General features: G+C 42.0%; 1 protein-coding gene across 2 annotated transcripts in view; it reads left to right on the forward strand.

Annotated features, from left to right (window-relative positions):
* Nucleotides 1–9808, forward strand: part of mib2 (MIB E3 ubiquitin protein ligase 2) — a 36186-nt gene extending 26378 nt beyond the window's left edge. The window contains exons 17-20 of one of the 2 annotated variants that reach the window (XM_063207891.1): nucleotides 1790–1968; nucleotides 6722–6915; nucleotides 7557–7622; nucleotides 8358–9808. In XM_063207891.1, coding sequence (XP_063063961.1) covers nucleotides 1790–1968; nucleotides 6722–6915; nucleotides 7557–7622; nucleotides 8358–8599 — 681 coding nt within the window. In that variant the 3' untranslated portion in view covers nucleotides 8600–9808. The remainder of the gene's footprint in view (nucleotides 1–1789; nucleotides 1969–6721; nucleotides 6916–7556; nucleotides 7623–8357) is intronic. The other variant, XM_063207890.1, reaches the window with a different exon arrangement.
* Nucleotides 9809–11845: the final 2037 nt, after the last annotated feature.

Below are 11845 nucleotides of genomic sequence, written 5' to 3' on the forward strand. Positions count from 1 at the left end.
ATAGTTCATTCATACACACCCACCACACACCTACACTGATACAGTATCATGTTAAGCGTCCTTGAGTGTTTTGAAAGACGCTGTGTAAAAGGAAAGTATTATTATTATTATTGGTTGTAAAAGGATAATCACTTGAGAAGTCACTTAAACTCTAACCAGGGCTTGACACTGGCACCTGCCAACTGGCCAAATGCTGGTAAAATTTGGCTGTGGCTGGTAATCATTTCAGTATCACTAGCCAATTCGGCAGGTAGCTTATTCTATATATGACATATCAGAATAGCCTACACTGCACTTTGCCCCTTGTGTTGTTTGTATTTAAGAAAAAGTTTCTATTTGTTTCTTTTATTTGAATGTAGAAAGCTGTGCACTCATCTTCTTAATTCAGCACCTCATCTTCTGAGGTTGGATGTACAGCGTCATGATAAAGAAAAAAACAACATCAAATTTGTGGCTAGTAAAATAGCTGAATGGCTAGTGACGTGGGAAAACCACTAGCCACAATGGCTAGCAAGTGAAAAAGTTAATGTCAAGCCCTGCGGCTCTAACCTTCTTGGAGCTCTCCGTCCAGGACTGTAGACCAGTTCACTTCAGAGACACCAGGCCAGGGACGAGTGGGGCTCTCGGATACCTTTTAGTTATTTTATTGTGGTGACTGAGTCATTATGCTTCCACCTGAATAAAATAACTAAAAAGTATCTCCAGTGCTCCAGTTGTCCCTTTCCTAGTCTTTCTGAAGTGAACCAGTTTGCTTTCCAACTTGGCTGTGTTTGGTCCTGTTACAGGTCTGGTATTATTATTATTATTATTATTATTATTATTATTATTATTATTATTCTGTCAGATCCACAAAAATGAGACGGGAAACAGAGATATATTTCAGAAGCTTTATTTCTGAATGCATACATTTGGGTTTGGGGGTATGGCTCTGTTCGGAGGAAGTTCCCCGGCTTCTCCATGAGCTCCATGGAAGCCAATACAGGGAACAGCAGCATCCTCAGGTGGAGTGCCTTCCATTTAGCTGGAAAGGCGAAATACCCCTTAGAACAGAGCAAGCAGCAACAACAACAACATTACATTGTTTGGCAATGATTAGTCAGGTGGAGCAGGGGAGGTGGTGGGAGCAAAACAAGCAGCAAAAAGCAATGACAGGAAAAACAAATTCGGTAGTTTAAATAAAGCGCGCCAAAGGTCAGCATCCAATTGCGAGCAGCAGCTGATTAACCAAAGTGCAGCTGATTAGTGGAGAGTTGTATGGGTTGGGTCGGCGTCAGCCAATAGGCAAAAGGGCGCGTTGACTACGTGGTCTGCCAGAACTATCGCAGGTTGCTCGATTTATTATAATTATTAGAGGTGCACCGAAATGAAAATTTGAGGCCGAAACCGAAACCGATTAATAATTAATCACTTGGCCAAATACCGACACCGAAACAGAACATTACAATTCAGTCAAAAGTTATCAAAGGTTAGGTTTTTCACTATTTTTAAATATTGATTAAATCTACGGTTTACAATAAATGTTTTGACATGTTTTTGAAAGAAAATAAATGTGTATTTGAAGTCTTCAAATGTTAGAGTAGAATGGAAATTAGTTTAATTAATGCCCATTTTCAATTCATTTTCTATTCGGCCTCCGATTCGGCCACTCAATTGGCTTTCGGACGAAAACCAAAAGTGTCTTTTTTTGCGTTTTCGGTCGAATATTTTCTGCGGCCGAATTTTTGGTGCACCTCTAATTATTATTAAAGAGCAACCTGGTTGTGTTGTGTTGTGTTTGGTGGTGTTCCAGCTGAACAGGGCCGGTATGCTGGAGAGCGCAGAGCTGAGCGTGGGCACGGCCATCGCCTGTTTCCTGGCGCAGGAGGGCGCGGACATCGCCTATGCCAACCACAAGGGGAAGAGCCCGCTGGACCTGGTCACCAGCCCCACACTGCTGCAGCTCATCAAGAACTTCTCCGAGAAAAACAGGTACATATACATGTACATTATACTCTCTTCATGCAATTCTAGCAGAGTTGTATAAAGTAAAAAGTAGAAGTACAGTAAAGAAGAAAACTTACTTGGCCACTTTGACCCATTAGCGTGTGTGTGTTTGGCTAGTCACATTAACATTCGCTAGCCATTTTGGCTGGTGATGAACACAGTTCATTTAGAGCCCTGATTACAACACTAGTAGTATGTTATTACGAAGTTGAAACCATCTAATATCATATCACTACTGTTGTATACATCAGGTGGAATAGCAGCATGTAATGGCCATAAACTATTGGTAATTGGTGTTTGATGTGTTTCAATGAATATGCTTCTTAGATAGCCCACTAAAAACAAACCATAAAATTCATAAAATAGTGGCACTGGCTGTGAAGTGGGGTTACTCTCTTGATGCAATGCAATGACAAGTTGACGCAGCGTTAGGAAGCAGACGAAAGCTGTTAATGACCGGCTTGATGTCATTATAATGTTTGCCTGGTTGTCACCAGACCTAATCACACGTGAGATCACAAGGTCTGGAGACCTGCCTGCCTACTGTAAATCCCGCACGGGGTGTGGGGTTTTATGTTACAATGGGAGCGATTAGGGAGAGGTCAGTACGCTAAGATTAGACATGACTCGATCACAGGACCGCCTCAGGTGAGGAAAAGCATGGGTTTGGTCTCAGACCGCCCATATAAGCCCAGGTGGAGGGGAGGAGAACACTAGTCGTTGATGATCACGCCGGAAAGGCAAGCACGCACCTCTTTGGAATAAACCTGAAAGATTTGTATTGCTGGAGGAAAACGCACTTGCGGGAAGACAATGCAACATTCTCCTATTGCTCTCAAATGAACTGGTGAAACGCTCTACTTGTGGTGATCTGCAAAGAGATATGGCTCAGCTGTCCGTCTCGCGTGGGTAAGCTAATGCTAACTTCCTTGCCTTGGGGCCACATTTACGTGCCAAGCAACAGTATAGCATCTCACATATCCTCGGACACGTTACTACACCACACGCAGTTTAAGGTGTAATTATGCAGGTTAGGTGATGATAGGTCAAGCCATATAACACACAACGATCGACGACGGCTGTTTATTGGGCATTAGGAATGTCTATCATTTGGCATAGGTAGCCCGTAGCTAATCATGTCAGTTGTATCTAGTCAAACAGCATGCAGTCATCGTCTTTTCACGCCTCCCTGCTCTCTGATTGGAGCCCACGATCGGGGACTCTCTCTGAGGCATAGATTCCATGCTGTCTTTCAGATCGGAACGATTGTGCAAAGCAGCATGGGATTTCCCAGTCTTATTATATGTCATTACAGTATTTTCCCCCAAATGAGTATGCCAGGAGCCTGATTATGGTGAAACCGTGGAAATTGCCGGGATGTCTGACATTGTGAATAGTTTCCACTGGTGATTTTGTGTTGGTGTGGACGTTGCAGGGCACTGTGTAACTCTCAGTGCCCTGCAAGTTGCCAATTGACCTCACATGCGGCATAGTGGTGTATTGAGTCACTTCACGTGACTTAAAAAAGAAAAAAGGCTGGTAGACTATCCTTTATTTAGCCAGGATTGTCCCATTGAGACTAAGAGTCTCTTCTGCCAGGGAATCCTGGTTAAAATGGCAGCCTACATACAGTTCCAGACGCAGACAGACACATAGACATATGGATGACATCTGTTTTCAACATAGGTGCCGTTCATACATACCCGGGTATTTTGATATACGAAGACCTTCCCCTTCGGTTGTGCCTTTCGTTCACAAACAAACGAAGGTTTTCCTTCTATAAACGAAGCTCCAAAAAAACTCAGACAAAAGTGGAGATTTTTTTTAAATCTACGGTTAGAGTTTGTATATAAACAGAGATAAACGGAGACTTCTGCTTACGGCGCACAGGCTTAACGTATTTATGACAGCTCTCAACAGCATATTTATGCGTATTTGCCTTTGATGTGAACGAAAATATTTTGAAAAGCGTAGAGAAGAAAAATGTTTTTTATCAAAATACCCAGGTATGTATAAACAGCACCATAATTTCAATTGCCATAGAAATCGTAGTGTCATAGAAAGTCCTACTTTATAAGTCCACAGTAGCCTTGCAAACCAATGTTTTCGAATTTCTGCTATTTACTGCTATTTTTCTGCTGTTTTGGTTATTTTGCCATCATTGATGATAAAGGTAGTGAAGAATGAGGCGGAAAGCGTGTGGGAGAGAAAGAGATTGGGGTAGGGCTGGGCTGTGATGTGACCCCGGCCGAATTCGAACCCGGGTCCCCATGGAGCCTGCATATGGTTACGGGCGCGTTAGTGCAGTGTACCATAGTACCCTCAAATCCTCTCAATGTCCTCGGCGCAGTGATATGTTTTCTCCTGAGCACTACACTACACGCCATGGGGGGTGTTTATCTCGACCTGCACAGGCTAGGTGTTGCCTTTACTCCACTGTACACGCTATGTGTTGTGTTTACTGCTATGGACACGCTATGTGTTGTGTTTACTGCTATGGACACGCTATGTGTTGTGTTTACTGCTATGGACACGCTATGTGTTGTGTTTACTGCTCTGGACACGCTATGTGTTGTGTTTACTGCTATGGACACGCTATGTGTTGTGTTTACTGCTATGGACACGCTATGTGTTGTGTTTACTGCTCTGGACACGCTATGGGTCAGTAGTCCTTGGTGAGCCAGAGTAAAGTCGTCCTGAACGGGGTTAATGCACAGCGGGAGGGAGGGACACCTGCAGCAGATTTGGAGGCCGCCTGGGGCACAGGTGTAGGTGTCATGAGGCCGCCTGTGGCACAGGTGTAGGTGTCGTGAGCCCTGTATTAAACCCACGGGGTCACGCCAGGACGGCTACCGCTGGTATGTTTGTGCCTTGTTGTTTACCTCGCACATTAAGGTAAAGGACGTTTGGAGGAAATGGGTCCATTACAGTTACAGACTTAAGTATTTTTCCCACGCAGGGCTCTAAATTAACTTTTTTTCAACATCAGACAAAATGGCTAGTAGATGGTAACTACTCTTGCTATCCAGACACACACTCACCAATGGGTCAAAGTGGTTAGAACGTTGGTCTTTTCTACCAGCCAAACTGAAATGTCACCAAAATTTGTCGTTAATTTAGAGCCCTGAAATTCCCACGTGTTCCAAGTCCTTTGGGGGGGGGAGTTCCAACTTTATTTGGGCAGGACAGTGAAGGAGTGACAAGAAGCGAGTGGAGAGAGAGATTTGGAGAAGGGTCGGCAAATGACCCGGGTTGGAATTTAACCCGGGTCAGCCGCGTAGCACCACAATAGGGCCTTCCAAGTCCTTTCGAGCTGGACCTCGCAAGGAGCAGCCAAGAAAACCTGCATTGGCCCTGCTGTTGGGCTAACGTTAGGGCACTCGTCTGCCACACGGCTGACCTGGGTTCGATTACTGTATGTCCCGGGGCCTTTGCCGACCCGTCCCCGTCTCTCTCTCCCCACTCGCTCTCTGTCAACATCTTCACTGTCCTATCAAATAATACAAGAAGAAAACCTGCGAGCACAAAATAATCAGGGGCTCCTACTGCACTCTATGCTGGCTGCTGCTGATATTGTGGACACGTTCGGAAGAACATGTTTTGTTGACAACTTTTTTTTTTTTAAAGATATTTTTTTGGTCTTTTTAGACTTTATTATCGACAGGACAGTTGAGAGAGTGACAGCCATTAAGCCACGGTAGGGCCTGTAGACAGCTTTTAGAGTTCAGACAACAGCTATTAAAAGAAGAGTTCAGACAGCCGCTATTAAAAGTAAATGGAGCAGTTGGCACAGCCCAGAGATGTACGTATGCCAATCTAACAGACACCTCAGGATTACCTACTCAAGGTTACTAGTACAAGCAAAGAAAGGCGGCAACTGTTGCCAAGAGATCACTCCTACGTAAATAGGAAGGTTGGAAAACAAACAACATTCTAAACAAAGTAATTTTATGTTCTGTTTTGTACTAGTAAACAGTGTTTCAAACTCAGTGGTTTGGTCTACTTTTTTAAGGTGGGTATACTGTATATTTGAGCATTTTTTGAAGTGGGTACACTGTATATATTTGTGCTATTCAAAATAATGGATCAATCAATTTTAAGTGGGTATACTGAAATCCCTGAAATTTCGAAGTATACTCCGTATACCTGCTTTCTACGTAGACTACACCACTGTTCAAACTGGTTTGTATTTCTAGAAAACACTGAAGCAGTCCAGAGCCTTTAGGATCCCATCTTTTTCATCGTGTGCCTGGCGTTAAGAATACCTCACTGCCATTCACCACATGCAGTCTATTGAAATCCACACTCACTGGCCACTTTATTAGACACACATGTCCAACTGCTCACTGATGCAAATTCCGAATCAACAAATCACATGGTGGCAACTCGATGAATTCGCACACGCAAACATGGTCAAAACAATCTGATGCTGTTCAAACCGAGCATCAGAATGGGAGAGAAAGGTGATTTAAGTAACTTTGAACCTTGCATAATTCAGAAACTTCTGATCTACTGGGACATTCACACACAACCATCTCCAGGGTTTCAAGGGAATGGGCGGGAAAAAGAAGAAATATCCAGAGCTCAGGTGTCGAAAATGCCTCGTTGTCGCCAGAGGCAAAAGGGGGGCCTGACCCTGTACTAGGAAGGGTTCCCTAAGAAAGTGGCCGGTCTGGTGAGTGTGTAATCTAATGATTGTGTTTTTTGTTTTTGTTTTTGTTTGTGTGTGTGTGTGTAGGTTACTGCAGCTCCAGACGGTGACATGTGGCACTAGTGGTAGCAGTGCCAACCTGCGTCGGGTCCACACCACGCCCAACACCATGACCAACCTGCTGATGCCCTGCGCTGCCAGCCCCAGCGAATGCCTCATCTGCTCCGAGCTGGCACTGCTGGTGCTCTTCTTCCCCTGCCAACACAGCGTGGCGTGCGAAGGTGAGGACGCAGTCAGAGATCTTATAGACAGAGATACGTCATTCTAGCTCTTTTCCGGTATCCACTTTATGTCGGGTGAACGCCCCTTTAGGAGACCTTCGATTAGGAGACCTTCGGAGTCCTGAAGTTGAGAATAAATGGAGTCCCCTTAGCGCTGTAGATGGCGGTAGCGCACTTCTTGTGCAAAAAACTCAAAAATAGAAGGAGGCGGGGAGAACGCCCCCTTAGGAGACCTAACTTGAGCACACTCTTTTGCATTGGGTGGGCGGGTTTTGATTCCTCTTTATTTATCCAACCTCTTTGGTGTAGCTCAAAGACTTGTAGACTGGTTGTCCAAAGTGTTTATTTATACTTGACAATCATGACAGGGCAGTCACTTGTAAACCAAAGGTTGCCGGTTTGACTCCCAACCTGCCAGGTTGGTTGGGGGAGTATTTATCCAGTGAAATAAAAACTGACGTCATTATGTGCTGTATATTTATAGTTTCAGTACTGCACAATTTTTCCCAGTGTGAAAGGCTCTTACAACGAAATGTACTGAGTAATTAGGTATTAAGTATGTTGTGGTTTATCCCATGCTCATCCACGTCAGATGAGAGACATATTCTAACACTGTACTGCTTTCATCCCTTATTGTCTAGAATGTGCCCATCGGATGAAGAAATGCATCAAATGTCAAGTCACCATCACTAAGAAAATACGCCAAGGTACGTCTCCCAATCACATGAAACACAAACTTTTCGGAATATTTTTAAACAGTTGCATTGCTAACTGAATTGCCATATTTTAGCTGAATGTGTGGAGGTCCTTACATTTAAATACATCTTGAATGCAGAGACAATTACCTAGTGTCCCATTTATGATATTTTAACATGAACATGACCATTTATGCTGTGCTGTCTTTTGTTCAGAAAGATACTGTGCTCAACTCCCAATTGTTTTTACAAGGTCTTCGAGTCAGAGCGAACAGCAGCGTTCATATTTTTTAGTGTTAGCCTGACAGACAGACGTTTCGGCATAAGCCTTCTTTAGCATCTGTCTGTCATGCTAAGTTAACCCACTCAAATAAAATACTAGAATCACACCCAAGAGTGCAGCTTTTCTACAAAACATTTGGTAACACTTTATTTTAGGGTTACATCTATTAGCACTAATAAATACAATGTTAATGCCTGCATAAGTAACTTGTTAGGCATGTACTAGGCAAACGCTAAGGCCTACTAGGTCCTTACTAAGGTTAAATTGGTAATAAATCCCTTATTGTGCATTAACAAGACATTTGCGAATACATGGCTAACAAATGTTTGATTTTGCTTTGTACATGCCTTATAAGTTACTTATACAGGAACATTGTATGTATTAGTGCTAATAGATGTAGCCCTAAAATAAAGTGTTACAAAACATTTCTACTGTACTGACACAACCTTGTTATCCCACTCCAGACCAGACGGAGGTGGACTTGAGCCCCGGGTCGGAGAGCTCGGACCACCACAATCTCCTGGAGCAGCTGCAGTCGCGCTACCGGCAGATGGAGGAGCGCATCACCTGCCCCATCTGCATCGACAGCCAGATCCGCCTTGTCTTTCAGTGTGGCCACGCCTCCTGCATTGACTGCAGCGCCACGCTAAAAACTTGCCCCATCTGCCGACAGACCATAAGGGAACGCATCCAGCTGTTCGTATGACTACTGCAACAACCACATCTCGACTTGTGCAATAAAGCGAGCAGGAGCTGTTCACTACTACTACTACTACTACTACTACTACTACTACTACTTCTACCATTATCAGGACATGCAGTACAGTATGGCACCTTTAGTTGCGGACATACACACATCTCCTATTTATTACAGGTAATGTTGTGACTGTAGTCGTTTTGGGTAGGGTGCAGTGCGCACGCCGCACATCCACAGTCACTTGTTGCAGGTGCCAGACAAAAGTGTCAGACATTTCCAAGAAGGTAGGTCTGCACACTGCGGAATAAGCTCTAAAAAATAAAGTTTATTCAATTAAAACAGCAACGTTGCGATCACAGAAACATTGCTGTTTTTTTTATTTAATAAACAGACCTACCTTCTTGAAATGTGTTGTGACTGTACGGTAGGCATTGACTGCTCTGCACGTTGTGTTGATCTCCCCCATCTTCTTTTGCCATAGTAAGTAAATAGATACTTCAGTGACGCCCGCCAGCCCGCCCGGGACAAAGCAAAAAGGGAGGTCATGTACATGTAAATGTTGTGCCCCGGCCGTCATCCATCCCCCATCCCCTCTGCTTTTTATTGCCTGTGTGTGTGTGTGTGTGTGTGTGTGTGTGTGTGTGTGTGTGTGTGTGTGTGTGTGTGTGTGTGTGTGTGTGTGTGTGTGTGTCTTGTGTGTTTACAAATTGCACATGTTTTTAAATGTGCACATTTTCTTCATGTGTTCATGTACATCGTTGCGTTTTATTTCCTAATTATTACTGTTATAAATGATATCAGAAACAAACATTCTCATGTGTTCGTCTCATCATGTTATCATAACGGTCATGTATTCTCTTATCAAGGTTGCCATGAAAGATGTTACAATTATTCGAAAGATTAGATGGTTTGGCTTCAAATAAAATCTTATTTCAGTGATTTGAAAACAAAACAAAAGTAGATAGATAGGTAGATTGTTGCAATCCATACACTGTTCCAACACTTTAACATGGTGTAAGGAAAGGTATGGACAGAATAGAATGCTTTAAACTTGTATTTAGTAGTAAAACCTTGCAGTTTCTTAGTCATATCATTACCAATTAGATAGCCAAATATACTATCAAAAATATCGAAGTCTGTTGAGACTGGGCATTCTGATATCTTAAAGGGGTATGCCACTATTTTACATATGCTACACGGATGCATTGACTTTCACTAGCTTAGCGACATGCTCCCTCTTTTAACTTGTCTTAAAGCAAGACAACGGCTTACATGAAAAATAAGACACTTTACGACCTTTATAAACCCTGGCCAACAATTTTAACTGTATTAAGCCCCAAAATAGTGGCATACCCCTTTAAGTTTGGATTACTACCGATTTTAGATTTTGATTACTCTCAGTTGTCACTGATATTCACAGATTCAATAAATCAGAAATTGTTGCAATTATTGCTTCTGAAAATGAAAACTTAACCTGGTCAGTTTTACATCAAATTGTTAAGAACCAAAATGAGATTTATTCAAAGTTAAACATCTGGTGCACAGCCAAGTTTAAGTCAAAGTCATGTTCAAGTTACTCTGGTTTTCACATTCTCATATTTCTCACTTCTAGTTACCCCCCTTTTCACCACATGACAATATTTGGATTTGTACTCATTGCAAATCATTTCTCTCGCATTATCATTTTGGTAGATGAATGTGTTCCATTTTACAACACAATTTTGGTTCCTTCTCATATTTCTGGGGCCGCATTAAATGGGGTTCAAACTGAAGGAAAGAAGTTTTAAACATCATTGCCAAAACTTTTCATGAAGACACACCAAAAACATTTTTTTTAGTAATATGGACACATATTGCAGTGATTGATTTCATTTACATAAACAGGAAAGTGTACATTTATCTGAATGCTGCAGGTTTACCAGTAAGGAAAATAACAAAACAACAACTAATACTGCATTCTCCACAAGAGGAACGGAGGCAGCGGCTGGGCTTTGGGCATTGCATCTATTTATATTAAGACATGATCTATGAAGTTAAGAAGTTTTCAGATCGTGTCCATTTCCATAACCAATATATTAAAATATACTTGCAAATGAGCATAACAGGTATGGCTTTCATGGTGTATGCACAGGATAATAATGGACTTCACAGGGGTGTACTAAGAGGCTGGTTCAGGAGTAAACCCAGTTAAAGGGCTATGTCACTATTTTGGGGCTTAATACAGTTAAAATCGTTGGCCAGGGTTTATATAGGTGGTAAAGTGTCTTATTTTTCATGTAAGCTGTTGTCTTGTTTTAAGACAAGTTAAAAGAGGGAGCATGTTGCTAAGCTAGTGAAAGTCAATGGATCCGTGTAATATGTAGCAATGCCACATGGATGCATTGACTTTCACTAGCTTAGCGGCATACTCCCTTTTTTAACTTGTCTTAAAGCAAGACAACGCTGCACATGAAAAATAAGACAGTTTACCACCTTTATAAACCCCAGCCAACGATTTTAACTGTATTAAGCCCCAAAATAGTGGCATATTCCTTTAAGTAAAGAGGTAAATCATCTAATAGAAGAGCCTGGAGTCCTTCTATTAGATAATTTACTTCTGACCTTACCCTGGTTTACTCCTGAACCAGCTTCTTAGTATAAGGCCCCTGGTAGTGCAAGTAGCAGAACACTACGCATGTGTGTTAAGAAGTTAAAAATGCATTAACTTCTACTTTCTTAATATGGTGCTGTCCATTTTCTTTATTTCTGAGTGTGTGACATATTTCATGCTTATTAATTTTAGCTCTTGGTACCCTATGTATGGGTTGTACTGTTTATTCTATCTTAAAAAAAAATGGTTGTTGAATAGTTAACTTGGTGAAGTGTGAATTGTTTTCAAATAAATATTAATTTCTTTTCTAAGTGCCCTGCCATCTGTCCTCTCTGTTTAGATTGAAAACTGACAGCATGGGAAAATTAAATATATCTATAAAAATAGCTTATTACATTCTGTGATTGTGTGCCAACCTTTTTAGGACAGTTAGATGAAAAATGAAAATAATGAATACTTGTTCAGCTCATTGAGTATCATGTACTCTCAGTGGTTCAGCTACCGGTACATTAATTTCCTTGTTTTTAAGCCTCTGATGGTTTGTATGTGTGTGGGTCCATTTCTCCATTCAATATTAGGGTGGAATTTGTGTTATGCACATAAAGTAAGAGCTTTTATTTTGATGAGGTGCAAGGTTCAGGAAACAGACCTGTGACGTGGCAAGT

This window comes from Engraulis encrasicolus, chromosome 10 (assembly GCF_034702125.1).
Source record: "Engraulis encrasicolus isolate BLACKSEA-1 chromosome 10, IST_EnEncr_1.0, whole genome shotgun sequence".
In the NCBI taxonomy this organism is placed as follows: domain Eukaryota; kingdom Metazoa; phylum Chordata; class Actinopteri; order Clupeiformes; family Engraulidae; genus Engraulis; species Engraulis encrasicolus.